We start from the raw sequence: 23,676 nt of genomic DNA on the forward strand, positions 1-23,676 counted from the left end.
CCAGCACCAGCCCTATCCACGCAGTGGGTTGGAGAAACAACCGGCCTGCCAACCACTCACCCATTGCAATGAGAGGCTCAAGACCAGGGAATCCTCTGATGTAGGTCCCAGCTTGAGCCAGCACCAGCTAATTCGAGGCTAGAGTCCACTGACCTTATTCTACCACGTGTCCTGGTGAAGAAAAGCTCAGTCGGGGAACCACTTTGTCTGCCGCATTATTCCTGGTGTGCGGCGGCAATGAGGCCGAGGTGTTCAGTGTGCAGACAAGACTTCTGGTCTAGCCAAATTGACTGACACTTGAACGAAGGTCCTCGGTGTGAGGGGGACTCCTGTGTGAACTGCTCTTTCCCTGTATGCGGACAAGCCCTCTAAGGGACCTTCTGTCAGATGGTACAAGAGACACCCCAGTATATTCAAGAAGATTTGAGGTGCCCAGCAAGAGCTCAGCCATGGCACAGGCCCCTTTGAGAAGAACAAAGAAAATGGGAGTCTTTATATATGGCTAGCTCATCTTCCAACCTCAAGCATTTGCAAAACTAAAAGCAGCTGGAGTGTAATATTTTGTTCAGAGCATCATTACCAGGTATGAGAGTCCATCCCTGGAGATTCTGATTTAATAGTCCAGAGATAGACCCCAGGGAGCTGGCTATGTTTCAAATTTACTGAGTGGGATTCTGTGGCAGAAAGGCCTTACTTTGAAAAACACTTGCCTAAGGGCACCTGGGTGGCTCAGTCAGTTAAGCACCTGCTTTCAGCTCAGGTCATGATCCTGGGGTCCCGGGATCAAGCTCCACATTGGGCTCCCCGCTCAGTAGGGAGTCTGCTTCTCCCTCTCCCTCTGCCCCTTCCCACACTGCTTGTGCTCCATTTCTCTCTTACAAAATCTTTAAAAAAAGAAAAATACTGGCCTAGAGCAGGCTTTTGCTTCTTTGGGTCATGAACATCTTTATACATTCTGTTCTTGGAGAGACACACATAAATATGTAAAATGTTTAGGAGTCTTGGGGCGCTTGGATGGCTCAGTCGGTTAAACATCTGCCTTTGGCTTGGGTCATGATCTCAGGGTCCTGGGATGGAGCCCCACATCCCGCATCAAACTTCCTGCCCAGTGGGGAGCCTGGTTCTCCCTACTCCCCTGCCACCCCAACTCTCCCCCTTGTGCTTTCTCTCAAATAAAATCCTTTAAAAAATGTTTAGGGGTCTTTAAAAACGCAAATCAACACTTGCCCTTATTTTACATGGCTTAGACTAGTTAGGAATGGGTCATGTGGTCATGACTTTGACCTTTCAATCTGGCCATGTGGATGGGGCTCATTTATTATGGTTCAGACAAGCATTTCTCTTGATGCACCAAGGGAACAGTAGGAAAACCCTCTCCTGGCTTAAAGTGCTTTGGGGTCTTAGCCTTTAAAGACCTATGGTAGCAGAGAGAAGAGGGAGCCCCATCTCTGGTGGGAGTATCCATGCCAAGAAATGAGGAGCTGAGAATGGAGTGAGGCTGAGGCTTAAGCATTTCACTTAATTTCATGATTAAGTGAATTTCACGAAGGATTTCATGATTTTGACACTCAAAAATCAATTAAATGGCAGAAAGATGGGTCACAAGGACAGGAAGCAGAGGAGCTCGGTCTGGTTTGGGGGCCCTAAACGAGCCTTGAAAACTTCAAAGCACTTGGAGAAAAGTAGTAATTATGGTAACTTTAATTGGCAAGCTGAGGGCAGGATCCAGATATGGCTTTGAATCTGACAACTGGTGTTGCAGGCTGGGCTTTCCCCGGGCAGTGCTGAGGGTGAGGCAAGGGAAGGGTTGCACCCTGGCTTCTCTTTAGGGAGTTAAAAGCTGGCACAAAGGTAGTTCCTGTTGCCAAGGTGCTTCTTTTCACTGCATGTCTCCCCTGTGACAAGATGGCACCTGAGCCAACCCTCCCAGTAAATGTTAGGGTAAGCCAGGTCCTGGTGGGGTCAGATTTGAAGATTAAATTGATATCAACTCAGTTGGTTATTTGACCTGAACAGTGTCTTTTCCCCCAAATTTTCTACCTCTTCCTTTAGAAGCTTCTCTGGGTTGACAAATCTGGTTTCTTCCTAAGGTAAGCCAGACAGGATATGGGGTACAGCTGGATGAAGGCAGGTGTGCACAGACCAGCAGAAGACATAAGCCCCTCCTTGAGGGGGTGAGGGAGGCAGGAACAAGTGTGCCTGTGGCTTGCTGCTTCGTCAGTGGGTCAAGGCTGGACTCTGACCACAGCGGAACTGGGTGGCTGATGAATAATGGAGTCACAAGTGACCTGGCTTGGGAATACAGATGAGCCGTTCCCTTGGCTACTAACCCCAAGTGTTCCTGGCCTTGTCCCTCTTTGTTCACGATGAGATACGTAAAAAGAGAAGAGGGAAGCTCCGCCCTGGAACTCTCATCTCAGGCTGGTTGCTCCCCTGCATTGCTTTACTATGTGGCTGTTCTGTCATCTTGGAACTGGGCTTCACTGGCATTGGGTTGCTCTGTCCCTAGTCCAGGTTCATTGCTTGGGAGCCATCATACGGAGGGAGCAGATGCCTCCAGAACCCTGGCTGAGACACGGGCAAGGAACTCAGGAGTAGTGTGGCAAAGACAGCAGTAAACCAAGAACCCTGGAGTTTCACTCTGCATGTGACCTTGAACGAGTTGTTTGCCTTCCCCAGTCTCAGAGTCCTCAGATGCAAAAGGATAGAAAAGCTAAGATCTCTTCCAGTTCCAAAATGTGATGAGTCCCTTCTGGCTGGGTGGAGGGTGGCTAAGGCCTGAGCGGTAGGGCTGTCCCAGGGAGGCCCAAGGAGGACTGGAAGGCATACTGAGAGCCTTCGTCTTCAAAACTAGGAACTGCCCATCAGCCCAGAGTCCTCCCGTGGTGTGGCAGAGACACCTCTCGTTTTGGCACAAAGAAGAGAGCCCTGAGATCCTCTTCCTGACTGGGCTGTCCTTTCCCAGCTACACGGTTCCCTCGTTGGGCAGTTACAAGGGCAAAATGAATTGATGGACAAGACTTTGTAAACCAGAGAACGTGATACAAGCAAACGTCTGAAATAAAGCCTGCTTTTCCTTCTTTCCAACCACGCTTTCACACAGGCGCCTTCGCCCAGAATCCCTGGGTCAGGGGATTCTGAATGCTGTCCACCAGTTTGCAAACTCAAATGGCTACAGGAGCCCAACGGGTCAGGAAAACAAGGGGAAAATGGCCAGCGGAGAGGGCCTGCTGTACCAGGGACAAGGACAAGCGGAGACAAGGGCCAGCTGACACCGGATGCAAGCCGGGAAGGGCTAGTGGGCAAGGCCAAGCAGCTGCCCCATACCTCCTGCCAACTGTGCTTTTGTGGGAGCTCGGGTCCGGTTATCAAATCCTTGGCTTTTTCCAAAGAGGCCAGAAACCTTAATTTTTGTGTGAAATATCCTTTTAAGTCTTAACCATGATCTGTAACATTTTTAAATGTTGGTTGGACCAAAAAGAATTTGTGAAAGGTTGCTACAAGCCAGATTCATGGCCATCAGTTTTTAACTCCAGCAGTAAGACAATGGATACAGCAAATTTCCCTTCTGCCTCAATCCTCTTCATGTGTCTAAGTGGGAAACCAGCTTTTTCTCCCGCACAGCGGAGGTCTTGTGCATGTGCTTAGCTCAGCCCTCACGGAACAGAGGGGTGTCTGGGGTCTGGGACCACAGGGAGCAAGGTGGCAGCTGATCAAGCTTGTGAAGGCCTAAGAGAAAAGGGTCCTCATTCCCCAGGTCCACCTTTTGCCTGGAATTCTGGGACTTCCTTAGAGCTGCCTCAGAAGGTTCAGGCCCCTGAGCCCAACCTGGGCCTCAGGCTAGGTCTAGATCGTCACCCTTTGCCTGGACATCTTTGAGGCCATCATCCACACTCCTGGAATATTTCTGGGTAGTGCTGGAAGCCCACAGGTGGGTCCAGGTCCTCTTGGCTGGAGGCCAGAGGCACAGGCAACACACTGGCACCACGGCCCCTGTGCCCCCCGGCGCTGGGCCTGTGGACCCACTGGTGCTTGGCCATGGCTGACTTCTGGCCGAAGCACCTGCCGCACTGGGGACAGGGGTAGGGGCGTTCACCGCTGTGGGTACGCCGATGGGCTGCCATTTCGGAGCTCTGCCGGAAACAGCGCCCACAGTCTGGGCACGGATAGGGTTTCTCGCCTGTATGCGTGCGAATGTGGCGACGAAGGTCTGACGCATGCGCAAAGGCGCGGCCACAGTCCGGGCAGGGGAAGGGAGTCTCGCCACTGTGGACCCGCTGGTGCTGGTAGAGGGCAGAGCTCTGGCTAAAGCAGCGGCCGCAGTCGGCACAGCAGTAGGGCTTCTCGCCCGTGTGGACCCTTAGGTGAGTGGTGAGGGCAGAGCGCTGGGTGAAGGCCCGGCCACAGTCCGGGCAGCGGTGGGGCCGCTCCCCGCGGTGGATGGCCCGGTGCTTGCTCAGAGAGGAGGCCTGGCTGAAGCCCTTGCCACAGTCCGGGCAGCGGAAGGGCTTCTCACCCGTGTGCGTGTACTGGTGCTCCACCAGCGTAGAGCGCCAGGCAAAACTCTTCCCACACATGTAGCAGCCATGACGCTGGTCGGCTCTTGGGACAGAGGGGTGAGCACAGAGTTGGGGGCGACCCCGGCGAGGTGCCTTGGATGGCTGCTCCAAGCTATAAGGGAGCCCAGCAGAAGAACTTTGCATTAGAGCCTTCAGTCCAGGAGGCCCAGCTTCCACAGAAAGGCTCTTCTCCAGGGCCTCAGTCCCTTCTCCTTGTCTTTTCTCTTCCTTGTTTCTGGAATCTGCTGGGAGGTAAGGGGAGAGCTCAGACCCTGGCTTATTCTGGTCCTTAAGGCCAAACCTCAAATGGTGACAGAAAAGCCTTCTAGACACAGCCACCTTCTGGACCCACTGCAGCCTCTGGGACTCAGCTGGGGACGGGCAGGGAAGCTCGGAGTGACACCTTTTCCTGGGCTGCAGAGGACACAAAAGACCCGGAGACGAAGGAAGGAAGGAAGGAAGGAAGGAAGGAAGGAAGGAAGGGAGGGAGGGAGGGAGGGAGGGAGGGAGGGGCTGGCACCATACATTCTGCCTCAGAGCTGGGGAAATGGGAGTAGAGGGGACATTTTCGCTGGACTACGGAGGATGAGTGGAGGTCTCAGGGCACTCCGGGCAGCAGGAACAGTGGAGGAGAGGCAGGAAGGTGGCCGGCGTTGACAAGTTCACAGGGAGGGGGTACAGTGCAAGGACAAACGGGAGGAAGTAAACAGTGGAACCCAAGAGAAAGGAGACGCCCACAAAAATACAACAGAAAGAAAGGATACTAAAACACAAGAGGTGGCAGAGAAGCTGAAGTGTAGGGAAGCTGCAGGACAATGGGACGCCCCACAGAGCTTCCGGACCAACAAGAAGAGAGGGGCACAGATTCGCTGGAGAGGCAGGTAGCTGGGGTCCTGCGCGCTAGCAGAGGCCAGGGCCACACTCCCAGACACTTTCTGGACTGAACCCTGCAGCGAGGCAGGGGCCGCCATGGAAACCTCACCGGGGAAAGCAATTCAGGGAAGAAAATGAGGAGCAGGGAGGGTGTTGGCCGAGGGCAGCTGGATGGCTCTGGCCCAGAAGCGGTCCCAGGAGACGCAGTCCCCAATACTTCACCTGCGTCTGCTTCTGGCAGACACTCTCCCACCTCCGGATCCCGGGCAGCCGGGCCCCACAGGTCGGCCTCTTCCTCCACCCAGGAGATGAGAGCTGGCTTGGTGCCTCGGAACCCTGGAGGAGGAGAACGCAAACCCCACGCTGCCGGGAGGACACCCCCCGCCCGGATCCCGGGCTCTCGGGCCTCCCAGTGCAGGCGCCCGCCCGGGAGAGTGGGCGGGGATGTGGCCCGGGCGAGCAGGCGGGGCCTCACCGAGCGCGCCCAGGTGGCAGTAGATCTCCCGCATCACGTCCCGGTACAGGGCCCTCTGCGCGGGCCGCAGACAGCCCCACTCCTCCGGGGAAAAGTACACGGCCACGTCCGCGAAGCTCACGGCGCCCGGCCTTCTCCGCTCGCGCGCGGCGCCGACCGGTTCCCGCGCGGGGAGCGGGGTCCGCAGCGGCGACATGGCAAGGGCCGGGCCGGGGTCCGCGGAGCCAGCCGGGCCGAAGCCGCAGCAGCCGGCCCCTCGAGGGCCCACGGCCAAACACTGAGAGCCGCTGGCGGAAGGGACACAGAGCATCGGACAGAAATGGCGGCAACGCGCCGCGCGAACGTTGCTCCTACGCACCCGTGTCCCGATGACGCCTCCCCCGGGGTCTCCAGGTGTCTTTGTCCTCGAGCCCTCAGCCAAAATGGCCGCGACGGCTACCAGTGCGGGAGAGGGCGGCCTTGGGCCATCCTTGCGCCGCGAGGGGCCCGCACCAACCGCCGCGGTGGGAGGTGCAGCCTCAGCCCCGCCGGGGTTTGGAGGCGGGAAGAGCGCGGCGGGAGGTGCGGGCGGACTCCGCCCGCTCTGCCCTTGTGAATTTCACGCGACCTGTCGCCGTGAGGTTCCTAAGTGGGTTTCCGGCTTTGGGCCTGTCCTTGGGCGACAGCGCACTTTTCCCAATGTTGAGAGGAGAAAAACGGAGTGGGTAAAAGAGAACCTTCTCTACTGGAAGCTTCTTCGAGCCTGAAATTCTGGGAGCTTCTATTTCAGGAGATCGTGGGGGCGGCTGGGAAGGGGTTGGGTAAGGTCTGTAAAAAGAAAGACCCACTTTCTGCAGGCTTACTTTCTCCCCACATGCCCTGCAGGAGGCCTCTCAAACATTTGTTTACTTCTAGCTCAAGCCTCGATCCTAAGTTCTGATCACAGAGCCACCTCCCCCCACCCCCACCCCGCACGAATTCCCACTAGCACCTCGCACTAGGCAGGGCTCCAGCTGAACTCATCATCTCTCTCTTCTCCCTGCCTGCTCCTCCTGGGGACCTTATGAACAAATGGCATCAACGCTCCCTATCCTTTCTACCTCCAGCCTCCCTCTCTCACTCCACACATTTATGGATGGCGTTCTCTGGGTCCCCACATGCCTTCATAAATACTCTACCTTTTTTCTTAAAATTTTTTTTCTTTATTTGACAGAGATCACAAGTAGGCAGAGAAGCAGGCAGAGGGGGGGCTGGGAGCAGACTCCCTGCTGAGCAGAGAGCCGGATGCGGGGCTCAATCCCAGGACTCTGAGATCATGACCCGAGCTGAAGGCAGCGGCTTAACCCACTGAGCCACCCAGGCGCCCCATAAATACTCTACCTTAAGAAGACTTGATAATTTTCCTTTGGCTGCCTAAACCACTGCATTTCACATACCTCTTGGAAATGCACCTCCCCTTACCATGTCTGGGGTCTAGTCTGGAGCTTCTCTCTGCTTGCCTTCTTCCAGAGGTCTTCCTGAGGCTTCTGCCTAACACGTTGTATCTGGTGGATGCTTCTCCCCACACTAGAGGAGCTGGGCAAGTAGAGGTGATCAAAGCAGAAGGGGGAAAAGGAAAAGACAAAAAGCCTGGGAAAAGGTAAGGATGCAGATTTGCCCAGGGATTTGACTGAGCCCTAGTTACCCCTAGCCTCAGGTCCCTGAAGGACACAAGGAGAAAAAAACAAAACAAAAACACAAAATTTCAGTAAGAGTAATGGCATTTTATCATGTCAGTGCCCACCCTTCACGGTGATGCTTCTCACACACAGGCCTGGAAGAGGTCTGGATGGTGCTGGAAACTCACAGATGGGTCCGGATGCTCCTGAGGAAGAGCCCAGGGCAGAGTTCACACCCATGTGTCAGCCCTTGAGGTCCACCAGGCTGGCACTGGGGTCTACTGGTGGTCCTCTGCCTGAAGCACCTTCCACACTGTGGACAGGAATAAGATAGCTTGCCTGTGTGAGTCAGCAGGTAGCATGAGAGGTACTAGCTGTGGCAGAAACAGGTGCCACACTAGGCACGGACAAAGGCTTGTCTCCAGAATGCACTGAGTCAGGTGAAAGGTCACGGCAAAGTGTGCCTTCTCTCAGGCAGGTGCTGTGTGAGTACAAGTCCCTGAGGCTGGGTCTAGAGTTGGGGCTTGGGAAAGGCCTGTCTACCTGGGATGCTTTGACCCCAGGCTCAGACACCAAGCTAATGTCCCCGGAGGCTCATGACAACTCCCCAGTAGACTCCTTCTGCTGGTTTCTTCCAAATACATCATTTTTTCTGAGTGGCCCTTTGAAACACAGCAGATTCAAATTTTAATTTTTGTCCAGTTCAAACTCTACTAAATGTTCAGGTGACAGAATCAACTTTCACAAGTGCAGATGGGTGCTTAGCCCTTGGAAGCACCCACCTAGATTGTGTTGACCAGTTGAGGGGGTCACAGCAAGTCAGGGACATTCCCACTTCAGGACCAACCGAAAGAGATACCCTCAACCAGAGGAACAGCTGTTACAAGCACAGGCACTTAGACAGAAAGGTGAACTGCTTCCAACCTAAACTTTAATTCATACACTGCTGCTGACCTAGAGATTGGATAATTTGTGCAGTGTGACCTGACCTTGGGAATCCTGGATGCCTCAGTCAATTAGTGAAAAAGAGAAGGTCAAGATTCTAGTCTCCAATGGGTATCATAAATTTAAGCCAGCAGAACATAGTAAGGAACATATAGATGATCTTTCTTTTTCTTTTGTTCTTTTTTCTCTCTCTCTCTTTTTTTTTTAAGATTTTATTTATTTATTTGACAGAGATCACAAGTAGGCAGAGATGCAAGCAGAGAGAGAGGAAGGGAAGAGGGCTCCCTGCTGATCAGAGAGATGTGGGGCTTGATCCCAGGACCTTGAGATCATGAATGAGCCGAAGGCAGAGGTTTTAACCCACTGAACCACCCAGGTGCCCCTCTCTCTCTTTTTTTCTTAAGATTTTATTTGTTTATGTGTGTGAGAGAGAGAGCATGAATGGAGGGTGAGGGGAGAAGCAGATGGAGAGGGAGAACCAGACTCCCCCTCTGAGCAGGGAGCCCAATGTGGGGTTCAATCCCAGGACCTGGAGATCATGACCCAAACCAAAGGGAGACACTTAAGTAGCTGAGCCACCCAGGCACCCCTAGATGGTATTTCTTGTTCAATAAACATCTTCCCTTCCTGCTGGACCTGGAGCATAACCCCTAGTTCTCATCTTTCTTTCTCTCAGGCATCCACCTGGGGATCCTGAGCATCTACACTCCACAGTTGGGCCATCTGCTCTGCCCAGGAGATGAGGGCTGGTTTGGGGTCTGGGAATCCTGGAGAAGAACCCTAATCACTCAAGAAACAATTCATTCATCTAATGAAAACATATTGGGCATCGTTTGTGTGGCAGGCATTGTTCCAGACGTTCTCGGTGCTGGGAGGCACTGGTGAACCAAGATAATGTTCCTGCTCTAAGTTTATACTAACCTCTAAATTTACACTAACGGAGAGAGATGCCGCCTAAGAGCTATGCGGACAAAGGTAAGAGACCTTCAGGCAGTTAGAGAGCCAGACAAAGAGCTGCAGTTGAGACTTCCTGCTTGGGACAGAAGGGCTCCAAGAGGAATTTCTTAGAGACCGCATTTGAAAAGGGTACTGAAAGATGTTAGATTATGCTCCTTAAGCCAGATATGTGTCCCAAACCCCCCCCCCCCCAAAGATTCCTTGTAGCTAGAGCCAATGGAATCATTAGGCTGTAGGGAGAGACTGGGTTTGAACTGGAGGTTAGCAAGCCACGCATGGGCTTTCACGCTGTGGTACACAGGTTCTGAACTTTTTGCAGAAGTCCTGAGAAACCACGGAAGAGCCTGCCAAAGTCGCTCAGTTGCAAATTTCAGCTGGGCCGATCTGGCGGGGGTCACGGGAAACGAAGTCATCCGAGAGGAGGAGTGAGGCCGAGTCCGGCACTCAGAACTCCGCATCCCATCCGACCCTCTCCCTTTTCAGACACCCGGGATGGCCGGACCTCCCAGGTGGCTATCGATCTCCCGCATCACGTCTAGGCACGTAGGCCTCAGCGCGGGCCGGAGACACCCCTATTCCTCGGGAAAGAAATCTTCGGCTACCTTCACGAAGTTCACGGCCCTAGGTATTCTCCCCCTCCTCCTTCCGGCCGGCCTTCGCGGGCACCTCAGCACGCAGCCGGGAGCAAGACAAGGGACCCAAACGCCCCTCCCCAACTGCTGCCCCGCACCGGGCAGGGGACGCCCAGGATCCGGCCTCCAGCGAGCTAGGCGACCGGAAGTAACCTGGATGTGGCCGCTCTAGGACAGCTAGAAAAAGTCGGTTCCGCGAACTCGGTGGTTCCACGACAGACAAAATGAAGGCGCCCTTAGAAAAGATGGTGGCATTCCAGTACTTTTTCAATTTTGGAGAAGCATTTAGCAGAGTCACTGTCGGCCTGGTATTGATGACCTGGTTAATTACGCTCTCGAGCTGTCTTTTCTGTTCCGCAAGCCGCCTTGGGAGCGCCACTTGCCCACAGTTAAGATGGCCGCGGCCGCTTCGGCGTCCGTGCTCGGGTCCTCCGGGGGAGAGGGGAGGAGGCTCCGGACTGTGACGGCAGCCAACGGCTAGGGGTCCGAAAGAGGGGAAAAGGGGCCAGGATTCAGGGGGCCCTCGGCCTGGTGACTCTCTCCCAGGCCCCTTCAGAAAGCCCATTCAATGACCTGGTCTTAAAATAAAATTTATTTTGGCAAGCTAGTTCATTTCTCAACTTTTTTTCATTTACAAGTTACATCGTAATATTCTGTGACGTCTCCCCCCACCCTTTTCTTCTATTATCACTTTCTTGAACATCCCTCCAGATATAGCCTATTTCCATACATTTGCTAGCTCTTTAACCGAGGACACTGGGCCAAAGGCCTCTGAATGCCTTGGAGTTCAGCTATTTGACAGAAGAGGAAACTGAAGCCTGGTGGTTACCAAGGTTGGGCCTCCCATTAGTGCCTGAGCCGCTTCAGACTCTTCAATTTGAGCCTTTTCCACCATCTCGCGCTGCCTCCTCCAGGCCTGTTCCAGGAAAGCAACTGAAGACTTTGAATGTACTGACCCCTACTGAACTCCATTCTCCGTGTAAGTGATGATTGTGTAGAAAGTAGAGGAGTTACTGAATCACCTGGCTCATTTGTTTCAACACTCTGTGAAGGTGCCCCCAGACTTCCCAAATCCAAGCTCCTCTAACAATTGCGGACTATGCCAGGCTGCAGTTGGTTCTGTGCTAGGACTAAGACATCAATCATGTTAGTTTACCTCACTTGATTACTTAGTATATGCCAGACTGTTCAAAGTGCTCGCGCCTGTTAACTCACTGAACTCTCACCATCCCTCAGCGATAACTGCCCTTCTGGATCAGGAAACGAGCACAGAGGGGTGACCTTGCCCCAGGCCACCCAGCTTGTAAGTCAGGAAGCCAGGATTCAAACCCAGACAGTCTAACTCCAGAAACCCACGCTGTAATGCTTCGAATAATTCAAGGTACAGTGTCAACAACCACAGAGCGAGGTAGGATTGAAGCCAGGTTACCAAGATGCAGTTGAAATGTGAAGTAGTATGTGGAACAGCAACCTGGGAGGTCAGAAGAGCGGCTTCTGGTCGCCACTGCAATTCCATGCTGTTATGTAAATGAAAAGAGAAAAAAAAACCTTAAATGATGGGCTATGGTAAGTATTGAAAGTAAGTAAAAGGGTTGTATTTAAGGGTAGTGTCATGGCAAAAAAAAAAAAAATGTCATTCAGGTGTTTAGGAGGTATGTGAAATTGCCCCGGGGGGAGGGTGACGACAGGCTTCACAAAAGGTACCCTGTTGTTGCTCTCACCACTGGGTTCCTCACACTCAGACCCTTGCTGTGACCCCTGGGTTGCCTGGCTGGTCTCTGGGCCTCCTGCCTTTTGCCTTTCCCATCCAACACCACAGCCTGGCTTAGTGAAAAGAGCAAGAGCATCCCCTGAGAATTTGGGGACTTCTACTGTGTGATCTTAAGTAAGGTCCTTCCCCTCTCTGGGCCTCAGCCTTTCTCAGAGCGTATTCTGTGCAACAGTATTTACATGAAAGTCTGTGGAAAGAACCAAGCATTCTTCCCCATGTCCCCCCGAGAGTCTCCTCAGCAAAGAAACCTATTCCACCCACAGCTTCCTAAACCCTGCTTCAACCTTTGAGCCCAGCAGCTCCCCAAAGCTCCCTTCCTGTTCCAAAATGCTGTCATCACCTCCCAACCCCGGGTCACCCCAGGAACGGCCCCTCCATCCTCCTCCTCACTCAGCCAAAAATCTTATCATCATTCCTGGCTTATCTGATGCTCTCAGCCCCCACGTCCAGCCCACAGACAGGTCCTGTCCCTTTCACTCGCAGTGTTTCCCTCCGACCTTCTGCGACTCTCCATCTCCATTCTGCTTGCCCCACTGCAGTCCATTCTCAGAGTAGCCAGAGTGGGTTTGCAAATCACATTACCTATGAGGTCCCTAGAATAGTCAGACTCAGAGGGAGAGAAAATGGAATGGTGGTGGCGGGAGGGGGTAGTGGGGACATAGTGTTTAACAGGTACAGGTTTCAGCTGGGGAAGATGGAAAAGTTCTAGAGAGGGCTGGTGGTGATGGGTGCACACATGTATTGTACTTAATGCCACTAAACTCTATACTTAAAAATATTTGAGGGGCGCCTGGGTGGCTAAGTCATTGAGCATCTGCCTTCAGCTCGGGTCATGATCCCAGGGTCCTGGGATCGAGCCCCACATCAGGCTCCCTCCTCAGTGAGAAGGCTGCTTCTCCCTCTCCCACTCTCTCTGCTTGTATTTCCTCTCTCACTATCTGTCTCTCTGTCAAATAAAGAAAATCTTTTAAAAAAATATTGGGGCTCCTGAGTGGCTCTGTGGGTTAAAGCCTCTGCCGTCGACTCAGGTCATGATCCCGGGGTCCTAGGATCAAGCCCCGCATTGGGCTCTCTGCTCAGCGGGGAGCCTGCTTTTCCCTCTCTCTCTGCCTGCCTCTCTGCCTACCTGTGATCTTTGTCTATCAGATAACTTAATAAAATCATATATATATATATATATATATATATATATATTTAAAATGGCAAATTTTGCTGTATTTTACCACAAGGCAAAAACAAACACAACCCAGTGGTTTTCCAATATGTTTAGAATCAAATCTAGATTTGGCACCATGGCAAGCTAGAGTTCTGGGACCCGCTGCTTTTCCCCTCCGAGCTCATCTGTGATTCTTCTCCACTCAGTTCCTCAGTGCAGCCACCAGGGTCCCTTCTGCACCTCACCCAAACTCATCCCTACCTCAGAGCAGGGCACCTGCTACTTCCTCTGTTTGGGAACATCCCCCAGCCCCCCTACCCTAACTCCCAGCCTCTGAAACCCTGCACTGCCCCCCTCCCACAACCTGCCACCTGACCTGTTTCCCCTTGGGTCCTTCTCATCATCTGGGTCTCAGCTCAGTTCCACACCAAGACCCAGCCTAAGTACCTGTCTGCAACAGATGCTTTGAGGACATCTTCTGTTTTAGTACCTTTGTAGTACTCATTATTTACAGTTATAATAACTTGTCTCTTGTACTGGCTTATCACTTTTCTGTCTTACTTTTTTGTATTTTATTTATTTATTTGAGAAAGAGAGACCAGGAGCAGCAGGGAGAGGGAGAAGCAGGCTCCCCACTGAGCAGGGAGCCCTACATGGGGCTCAATCCCAGGAGCCTGGGATCATGACCTGAGCCAAAGGCAGACATTTAACAGACTGATCCACCCAGGCGCCCCACTTGTCTGTCTTACTCATGTGCTGGCTTATCACTTGTTTTACCCCACCCTTCTCGAACGTAAGCTCCACAACAGTTCATTATGTTTTCCATGCTGTATACACAGAATAGTGCCTGGTACACAGCAGATGCTTAGAATGTATTTGTTAAATGGATAAACAGAAGAAAAGAAAAGAAAGCACTCACTGTGCCATATGCTGACCTGGGCTGCTCCGTGCCTCATACACCGTGCCAGGTTCCACTCCCCTCTCCCTGGGGTGCCTCTTCTCTCCAGTCCCACCTTCTCTTCGCCTCACCCCTCTCCAGTACTGGTCATCCCTTGTCCTCCACACTGTCCCACTCCTGACTGATGGCCCCTCACCAGGCCCTCAGGCTCCCTTGCTCCAGCTCTTCATGCTCGAACCCCCTGGAATGTACTTGTTCACGGCTCCGATCACCAGTCACTAAGTCATGCAGATTCTGTGGCAGAAACCTCTCCTGGGTATCTTTCTCCCCAGTCCCCAGGTCAGTGAACAAGCACAGCTGCAAGAAAAATCTTGCTTTTTAGCCTGGTCCCAGCTCCTGCTCACCTCTAGCTGGTAGCAGATGCCCAACAGATCTCAAGTCTAGTCTCCTGCGTGGGTCACATCTTCCGACAGAGCTGGTCAAATACCCCTGCTTCTGTTAGAGACCTGTCTATGGCTCCTCAGTGCCTACCCAGCAAACCTCAAGCCCTCCTGCAGGGATCTGTGGCCTTCCCAGATTGCTGTGTGTGTTCTTCTAGGACCCTTTACCTAGTTGTCTATGTTTCACTCAGGTGGAACTGCTGACCATTCCCTAGATAGGACCAACCTAGTTGAAATCTTTCCTATCCTTCAAGGCCAGTTTGAACTTCCTCCTCCAGGAAACCTCCCAGGTCTCCTCTTTGTCTTCCTCCCATCCTATTTTGGAATAACAGTAACCAGTGTTTACTGAACACTAATATGCAAGGCCTTCTTCTGTATTATCTCGTTTAATCCATACATCACACTTAGGAGGTAGGTGCTGTTATTATGCAGGTTTCACAGATGAAGAAACTAAGGCACAGAGAGGCAGGGCAAGCACCGACTCCACACTGTGCCCATTTTCATCCTTTCTATGAAACAAGGCTCTGTGCTTGAAAATCTACCCCCACAACAATTCCTACTCCGCTATTCCCTCTGTTTCTACTAGACTTCCTACTCATGATATGGGAAACACAACCATCTCCTCTCCAAGCCACATTTCCTGGTGGATCAGCAGCCAGGATGGGTTAGGTGGTCCCTCTGGACTTCTTCCAACCTAGTCTCGATCACCATGGAACATGGGACCCAAGTCCGAGTGTCACTGGAGCCCAGCACGAACCCCACAGAGGCTTCACATGGTGTTTGCTGAGTGAATGAATGAATGAACGGGACCAGCCTGCCCCACCCTGGAATTCCCTTACCACCTAGCCGTCTCCCCCAGAGCAGCCACACAATCTATGGCCCCTGAATGATGACAGCACTTTCTAAGTGCAAGGTCACTGGCCTTGGTGGGACTCTCCATCTCCTGCTAAGACTCCCCTGGGAAGGCAGGGCTAGGCCCCTGCCCAGATCCCCGTTTCCACCTCACCCTCATCGGAGCCCCTGCTTTGTTTTCTGCCGAGATGTAACTTCCATAGAAAGTGGTAGATAACTAGGCACCGTGTCAGCTTTGTCCAGCTTTGCTGCTTTATAGTCATGACACTTTGAGAAAATCACTTTGTCCCTCAGAGCCTCAGTTTACTCATCTGCAAAATATGGCTTTGATGTCCACGCCCTGTCTCCTTAGCAGGCTTTTTTACATTTTCTGAAGCATAAAATGTCAACGACAGTTCACTCTTTCAACAAATGTTTATTGCACATTTACTGTGTCCTACATACTATCTTGTTAAAATTTCAGCCTTCACAGTAACCCGTTGAGGTAGCTATTTTTAATCTTTATTTTACAGATGAGGGAGCTGAGGCTCAGGGACAGCATGTGACTTGCCAGCTGTGCCTGGGGACAAGTTGTGGAGACTAGATCTGTGCTTCGGTACTCTTTCTACCCATGTCACTTCCCAGGCTCACTGCTGCTGTCAATTAGCCAGGGCTTGACCACGCCCTGGGTCCCGGGGGCCCCCTCCCCAGGCCTTAGTCCCCTCAGCCTTTGCCTCTGATGTAGAGCAGCAGCAAGGGGTAAGTTTCTGAGACAACGGTAAAACCTCAGTGAGATTAACACTTTGAGAAAGGTCCAGCATCTCACTCTATTCTTTTTTTTTTTTTTTTTTTTAGAAAGACTGGGGCGAGTAGGGTCAAATTTAATCTATTTGTATCTTTACAGGCACTTTTCTTTTTACAAGTTTTGGAACTTGAGGGATCCTTGAGGGAAGCCCAAGGGATTAATTTCGGTTCCCAAATCCCTGCCACCAGAGCCCCCCTCAGGGCTCAGGCAGTCCAAGTTCAAGCTCAACTCCAGCCTGCGCGAGGGGCTCACCCGCACTCCTCAAAGATGTCTGGGTAGTGTCGGAACAGCACAGGTGGGTCCCGGTCACCCCTCACGGGAGCACGAGGCACAGCCCGAATGCCGGGCCTCCGGCCCCGCCGCCCCCCAGAGCAGGAGCGGTGGATCCACTGGTGCGCCTCCACAGCAAACTTCCTCTTAAAGCGCATGCCGCACTCGGGGCAGGGGAAGGGCCGCTCCCCTGAGTGCATCCGCCGGTGGCTGACCAGAAGGGAGGGGTAGGTGAAGCGGCGGCCACAGTCTGCACACACGTGACGCCGCTGGCTGTCCTGAGTGTCCACGCTGGGCGCTGGGGCTGAGGACTGCACGCCTGTGTTCTGGTTCCAGGCAGCACTGGTGGCCGGCTGTGCTCTGCTGGAAACTTTTCTGACGGCCCAGTCAGGGTTGTGTTTAACCAGCTCTTTCGAAGGCTCCTTGCCGGGAGTCTTTCTGGGTCCCTTGGCTCCCCGCCCTTCCTCCCGTGCTGCTTTCTTCTTGTTTGGGGTGTCTCCTGGGAAATGGAAAGTAAGATACATTTTATTTTATTTTTTAAAGATTTTACTTATTTATTTGACAGAGAGAGAGCACAAGTGAGGGGAGCAGCAAGGAGAGGGAGAAGCAGGCTCCCTGCTGAGCAGGGAGACTGATATGGGACTCGATCCCAGGACCTCTGGATCATGACCTGAGCCAAGGGCAGCTCAGCTGACTGAGCCACCCAGGCGCCCCAAGATACATTTCATTCATTTACTTTTTAAGATTTTATTTATTTATGACAGAGAGAGCGAGCGAGCGAGAGAGGGAACACAAGCATGGGGGAGCTGGAGAGGGAGAAGGAGGCTCCCTGTGAGCCTGATACGGGGTGGATCCCGGGGGGCTGGGATCATGACTTGAGCCGAAGGCAGATGCTTCACGACTGAGCCACCCAGGTGCCCCCCACCCCCAAGATACATTTAAAAACACATTTGCTTACATCCTCTCAGGTTATAGGGTTCTTATAGTTAGGGAAGCAGCAGAAAAGTCATCCCCAGCGATTGACACACAGGCTTTGAAGGATGATAAACAAATTTCACATCTCCTAAGAGTGACTTATCTGGGCCTTGCCTCTCATGTTTCAAATGGGAATCAATGGTTTCTTCACTTCACAGGGTTGTTGGGAGGATTAAATCAGGAGAAGCATGTTAGGCATTTAGTAAATGCTCAATAAAACAATAGCCATTACTATTGTGTTTGCTCAATTTTTTTATAGGATAAAACTTTTACAGATGAGGAAACATCTTTGCTCAAGGTCACTCTGCTAAGGGATGGTGAGGGGAGAAGAGCCACGTTGTTGATTACTGGGCATTTTCTCTTGTACCACCTCTTGTACCACTTTGCCTTGCTTGAGGAATGTGAAAGGCAGACCTGAAGCCCCTTGCATTCCTAGGTTTTAATCGTTCCTGAAAGGGGAGAATGAGTGGTGTTTTCTCCAAAAGGGCCCTAGAAACCTGAGTCTGGGACTTGGGGTCCTGATTCTCCCACTCTAGTCCTAAAATGAGTAACGTCTCAAGTTCTGAAACCTTGTACCAGGTCTGCCTTCTTTCTCCTTTAGTATCCAACATGGGGCGGGGGTGAGAGGGTCTTTAATTCCTTTAGGGCTGCTGGAAGTGGGGATCTAAAGGAAAACTTCGTGAGACAGGAAGCCCTGGAGCGCCAAGTGGGGGGAGACTTGGGACAATCCCTCACCTCTCAGAGCTCCTCCCAGGCTTTCCCCCTCCTCAGGATCCTGGGCGGCGGGGCTCCAAGCCTCACTCTCCTGTTCCATCCAAGAGATGAGGGCTGGTTTGGGGCCTGGGAATCCTGGGAGAGAACAGGGATCACAGTGCTGGCTTGAGAGGCTGTCCTGGGCAGATGGCATCCCCCTGCCAGGGTAAGGACACCTCCTCAGAACTTGGGCTCAACGTGGACAGGGTCTGCAATGCTCCTGCCTTAAGGAAGCGGATGCTGGGTGGAAGCACTCCCTAACCTGAAGCCCTGGGAGTGGAGGTGGCTGGTGCTGTTGGTGGGATAGTGTGGGATTAGGGCTCACAATCCTCTCGGTCCTCATGTCATCTCCCCTGTGAACCCCAGTGAAGGAGGAGGGGGGCTCTGACCCGGGGCCTCACCGAGCGCGCCCAGGTGGCCGTAGGTCTCCCGCATCACGTCCCGGTACAGGGCCCTCTGCGCGGGCCGCAGACAGCCCCACTCCTCCGGGGAGAAGTACACGGCCACGTCCGCGAAGCTCACGGCCCCGGGCTTCTTGTAACCATGCCCGGTCTCCCCCGGTCTCAGCGCCAGAAGCGGGGCTGGGGGCGGCGCCATGGGGCCTCCCGGCCCCGAGCAGTGGCCGTCCTGTCCCCGAGGCCACCGCCTCCCTGCGCGCGGCCTCAGCTTTCGTCGTCCGCAGGAAGGGCTCCGGAGGTCGGGGCCCCGCCCAGCCTTGGCGTCCGAACGCAGTCGAGGGCACCGAGGTAGCTGGTAGCTAGGGATTCGGGGGTTGTGATGGGGACAAACAAAATCCCTCGGTGTTTATTCACTTCATGGCACCTTGGATTTAGCCGGGTTAAGGGACCCGGAAGGTGTCTTCAGAAAATATGGCGACATCCTGGCTTCAGTTGTCAATGGATGCTCTTAAGGGCGCCATTCCTTGATCATAACAAACATGGCGCCTGCCTGCCTTCTCTAGCCTCAGCAGCCGCTTGCCCTCAACTACAATGGCCGCTGCAGGTGGGGGTTTTAGGTGAGGCGGAGACGGAACACAGAGAAGTGGACTGGGGGGCGGAACGTTCCTGCCTTCAAGAAAGATGGACAAGCTGTGGCTTCCAGTACCGCTCTTTGCCCGCGCTGCCCGGCGGCCGGTGATTGGCCCACAGAGCAGGAAGAGGCTGCACCGCCAGGCCCCCGGGTGGGCGGGCAGTCGGAAAGCTCACCTTGGTCACCTGGCTCTGGAGTCCCTGGAGATCCTCTTCATCTGTGGAACTCAGCATTGTGCCGTCGACGATCTCCCTCTCTGCCTCCCCACGGTAGGATCTGGAATCGGGCTCCCACCCCTGCGAGAGAAGCACAGACGCTCTCCAAACCCTGGGGACAGCTGAGGTAGAAACCAGGTACACGTTTACCGTTGGGACCACGGCTGAGGAGCGCGCCCAACTCCTTGCACCCGCGGGACAGCTCTCAGTCTCTGGACTGGAGCTTATGGGGAGGAACTTTGGTTCATGCGGTTAGAATCGGAGTGGGGAAATTATATCTTATATTTTAATTTTCTGCAAGTTAATATGCATGGGTTTGTTTGTTTGTTTGTTTGTTTTAAAGATTTTATTTATTTGACAGACAGAGATCACAAGTAGGCAGAGAGGCAGGCAGAGAGAGAGGAGGAAGCAGGCTCCCCGCTGAGCAGAGAGCGCGATGCGGGGCTCGATCCCAGGACCCTGGGATCATGACCTGAGCTGAAGGCAGAGGCTTTAACCCACTGAGCCACCCAGGCGCCCCTGCATGGTTTTTAAAAAGGAGTACAAAGGTTTATAATGAAAAAGGCAGCCCCCTGTACCCTTCACCTTTGTTCCCTAGAGACCACTTTGTTGAACTCGTTTTATGAATCCGAGTTACACCATACAAACAGTAAAATGCACAGTTCTTCAGTGCAAAATTGGCTGAATTTTGATGAACGCATACAACCGTGTTAACCATCCCCCAAAACAAAATATAGAGCATTGATGACCCCTGCGATGACCCCTGCATGTTTCGTTGTGCACACTTTTAAGTCATTACACAATTTTTGACTGTGGTAAAATACAGGTAACAAAAATTAACCATTTTATATCTTACAGTTCAGTGGCATTTAGGACATTAACAATATGCAACCATCATCCCTACTTTCATCGCCCCTAAAGGAAATCCCCTACCCTTGGAACAGCCACTCCCCCATTCTCCCGTGCCTCCCTCCCTCCCTCCCTTGACAATCGCAAGCTTTCTGTCTCTGTGAATTTACTTTTTCTGGATATTTCCCATAAATGGAATCTTGCAATATGTGGCCTTTTGTGTCTGGTTCCTGACAGCAAAATATTTTCAAGGTTCATCGATGTATCATTACAGGTAAGGTAAGCATTACCTTACTACTTTTTTAATTATGTTTGAGTAATATTCCATTGTACAGATACAGGTTTCCCCTGCTATCCCAAAGTAGAACATTTCTATGAAAACTTTCATAAGCTGAAATGATGTAAAGCAAGAAGGCAGTTACCATTAATTTATAGGGAAAATTTTTTGAGCATTCCCAGACCCTATAACTAAGCTCTCTTAGGCTCTACTGATGCCTTAGAACACATCTTGCTGGGGCGCCTGGGTGGCTCAATGGGTTAAGCCTCTGCCTTCGGCTCAGGTCATGATCTCAGGGTCCTGGGATCGAGCCCTGCATCAGGCTCTCTGCTCAGCGGGGAGCCTGCTTCCTCCTCTCTCTCCGCCTGTCTCTCTGCCTACTTGTGATTTCTGTCAAGTAAATAAATAAAATCTTTAAAAAAAAAAAAAAGGACACATCTTGCTTATAGATGCACAAAATAAATGTAGAATAAACACAGATGCTCACATAGTTCAAAGCTTAGTAGCTTGATGCTGAAAGGCTGAGTTTAGGTCCCTGGGAAGGACCTTGATAGGGCCACTCCTGTTGCTCTGCCTGTGAGCTGTATCTAAAAGCAAAAATCCTCTTCAGGTTTATTTTGGTTAGTGAAACAGGTACTAATGTAGGTTTTCCTTAAAGGAAAGTAGCCTAATGGGAACTTTCGAAAAACGAGGGGACACCTGGGGCGCCTGGGTGATGCAGTCGGTTGAGAGCATCTGAATCTTGGTTTGGCTCAGGTCTGATCTCCGGGTTGTGGGATCGAGCCCTGTGTCGTCCAGCCCCGTGCTCAGTCTGCTTGTGTTTCTCTCTCTCCGCCTCTGCCCTTGCCCCCTGTGCTCTTTCCCTCTCTCTCTGAAATAAATAAATATTTTTTTAAAAAGTAAGGGGACACCTGTATGCTTTATTTTATTTATCCATTTGTCAGTTGATGGAAATTGGAGTCGTTTTTACCTTTCATGTTGCTGTAAACATTCGTGTAAGGCATTTTGTTTATCCGCTTTGAGATAAAATTCACTCATTAGATAACTCACATATTTAAATTGTACAGTTCAGTGGGTTTGGATATATATGTTATTTTTTTAAATTGCAGTAAAATTACACAAGGCAAAATTTGCCATTTTAATCTTTTTTTTTTTTTAAAGATTTTATTTATTTATTTGACAGAGTTCACAAGTAGGCAGAGAGGCAGGCAGAGAGAGAGAGAGGAGGAAGCAGGCTCCCTGCTAAGCAGAGAGCCCGATGCGGGGCTCGATCCCAGGACCCTGAGATCATGACCTGAGCTGGAGGCAGAGGCTTAACCCACTGAGCCACCCAGGTGCCCCGATTTTAATCATTTTTTAATCATTTTTAAGTTTACCGTTTAGTGGCATTAATTACATTCACAGTGCCGTGCATCTGTCACCACTATTTCCAAAACATTTTCACCACTGCAGAAGGAAACTGAGACTCCACAAGGTGGTCGCTGCTCATACTTTTCCCCAGCTCCTGGTAATTTCCAACCTGCTTTATGTGCCTGTGAATTTCCCTATTCTAGGTACCTACCTCATGTAAGTGGAACTGTGTAACACCTGTTGTTGGTGTCTGACTTACTTCACTTTCATCTTAACCATTTTTAAATGTACTGCTCAGTGGTATTAAGGACATTCACATTGCTGTGCAAACATCACCACCATCCTCTCTAAAATTTCTTCATCTTTACAAACCGGATCAGTAGGGGCGCCTGGGTGGCTCGGTGGGTTGAGCCGCTGCCTTCGGCTCAGGTCATGATCCCAAGTCCTGGGTTCGAGCCCCACGTCGGGCTTTCTGCTCGGCAGGAAGCCTGCTTCCTCCTCTCTCTCTCTGCCTGCCTCTCTGCCTACTTGTGATTTCTCTCTGTCAAATAAATAAATTTAAAAAAAAAAAATCTTAAAAAAAAAAAACAAACCGGATCAATACACTTTTAACACTCAGCCTTTCTTCTGGAGGTTTTTTTTTGTTTTTGTTTTTGTTTTTTTAAATATGCTTTAGATTCTCTCCCTCTGCCCACCCCCCAACACCCCCGCTTGTGCCCACTCCTTTGCACGCATGCGCACGCCCTTTCTCTCTTGCTCTCTCTTCTAAAAAAACACTTTAAAAAAGTATGCTTTTACTGTTGTCGCTTGATATATTCATTTGATTTTTATTTATCTATTTTTAAAGATTTTATTTATTTATTTGACACAGAGAGGGCACAAGAAGAGGGAACAGCAGGCAGAGGGAGAAGCAGGCCCCCCACTGAGCAAGGAGCCCAATGTAGAACTCGATCCCAGGACCCCGGGACCATGACTAGACCCAAAGGCAGCCACTTAACTGACTGAGCCACCCACGCACCCCTTATTTTTATTTTTTAAAAAAGAATTGATTTACTTGTCAGAGTGTGCACATGCAAGCAGTGGGAGTGACAGGCAGAGGGAGAAGCAGGAGGCATTCCTTGATATATCCATTTTAGAAATTATTTGTGGGCATCCGGCTATGATACTTACTTAGTTTCTAGCCCCATCTCCCTCAGCTCTTTCCCAACATAATGCAATAAATTACTCTAAGATGTCCTGGGGCGCCTGGGTGGCTCAGTCAGTTGAACATCCGACTCTTAGAGTTCCGCTCAGGTCATGGTCTCAGGGTTGTGAGATACAGCCCCACATTGGGCTCTGTGCTCAGTGCAAAGTTGGCTTGTCCTCTTCCCCTCTGCCCTCTCTGCTCATACGTACAAGTTCTATCTAAAATAAGTAGATAGATAGATAGATCAATAGATAGACAAATAAAATCTCTGAAAAAATTTCCTGTAGGGGCGCCTGGGTGGCTCAGTGGGTTAAGCCGCTGCCTTCGGCTCAGGTCATGATCCCAGGTCCTGGGTTCGAGCCCCACATCGGGCTTTCTGCTCAGCAGGGAGCCTGCTTCCTCCTCTTTCTCTGCCTGCCTCTCTGCCTACTTGTGATTTCTCTCTGTCAAATAAATAAATAAAATCTTTTAAAAAAAAAATTTCCTGTATATGCTGTAATTATGTTTCCTTGCTTACCAACTATTTGCTCTTTTTTACTGAAACATATTTGACATCGAACATGTAAATGTAAGGTGTATGACACGTTTTGATAAATTTATATATTGTAACGATTGCCATTGTCATTGTTTGCCTTTTAAAAATTTCCAGTTGTATTCCCTTTCTCCTTGCATTATCTGTGCTTTCTGCTTTTTAAAAATTTTTGGGTTTTTTGTGAGATTTTATTGATTTATTTGAGAGAGAGTGAAATTGGGGGAGATCACAGAGGGAGAGGGAGAAGCAGACTCGCCTCTG

General features: G+C 51.3%; 2 protein-coding genes across 4 annotated transcripts; both read right to left on the reverse strand.

Moving 5' to 3' along the window:
* Window positions 1–1,326: 1,326 nt before the first annotated feature.
* Window positions 1,327–7,182, reverse strand: LOC125091153 (zinc finger protein 764-like). The gene is made up of 3 exons (XM_047714599.1): window positions 5,908–7,182; window positions 5,655–5,768; window positions 1,327–4,801 (listed from the first exon to the last, which is right to left on the reverse strand). Exons 1-3 carry the CDS (start codon window positions 6,215–6,217, stop codon window positions 3,885–3,887), a joined length of 1,341 nt encoding a protein of 446 aa, XP_047570555.1. The 5' UTR covers window positions 6,218–7,182; the 3' UTR covers window positions 1,327–3,884.
* A 2,544-nt stretch (window positions 7,183–9,726) lies between these two features.
* ZNF688 (zinc finger protein 688) lies at window positions 9,727–18,912 on the reverse strand. Of its 3 annotated transcripts, XM_047714601.1 has the most exons (4): window positions 18,379–18,911; window positions 17,960–18,073; window positions 16,232–16,748; window positions 9,727–11,595 (listed from the first exon to the last, which is right to left on the reverse strand). In XM_047714601.1, the coding sequence occupies exons 1-4, from the start codon at window positions 18,572–18,574 to the stop codon at window positions 11,334–11,336; spliced, it is 1,089 nt and encodes a 362-aa protein (XP_047570557.1). In that variant the 5' UTR covers window positions 18,575–18,911; the 3' UTR covers window positions 9,727–11,333. The 3 variants fall into 3 exon arrangements, with proteins under 3 accessions (XP_047570557.1, XP_047570559.1, XP_047570560.1); XM_047714603.1 differs by lacking the exon at window positions 17,960–18,073 and having other exon boundaries at window positions 18,379–18,912; XM_047714604.1 differs by lacking the exon at window positions 9,727–11,595 and having other exon boundaries at window positions 16,005–16,748; window positions 18,379–18,901.
* Window positions 18,913–23,676: the final 4,764 nt, after the last annotated feature.

Source organism: Lutra lutra, chromosome 18, assembly GCF_902655055.1.
Source record: "Lutra lutra chromosome 18, mLutLut1.2, whole genome shotgun sequence".
NCBI classification, from domain to species: Eukaryota; Metazoa; Chordata; class Mammalia; order Carnivora; family Mustelidae; genus Lutra; species Lutra lutra.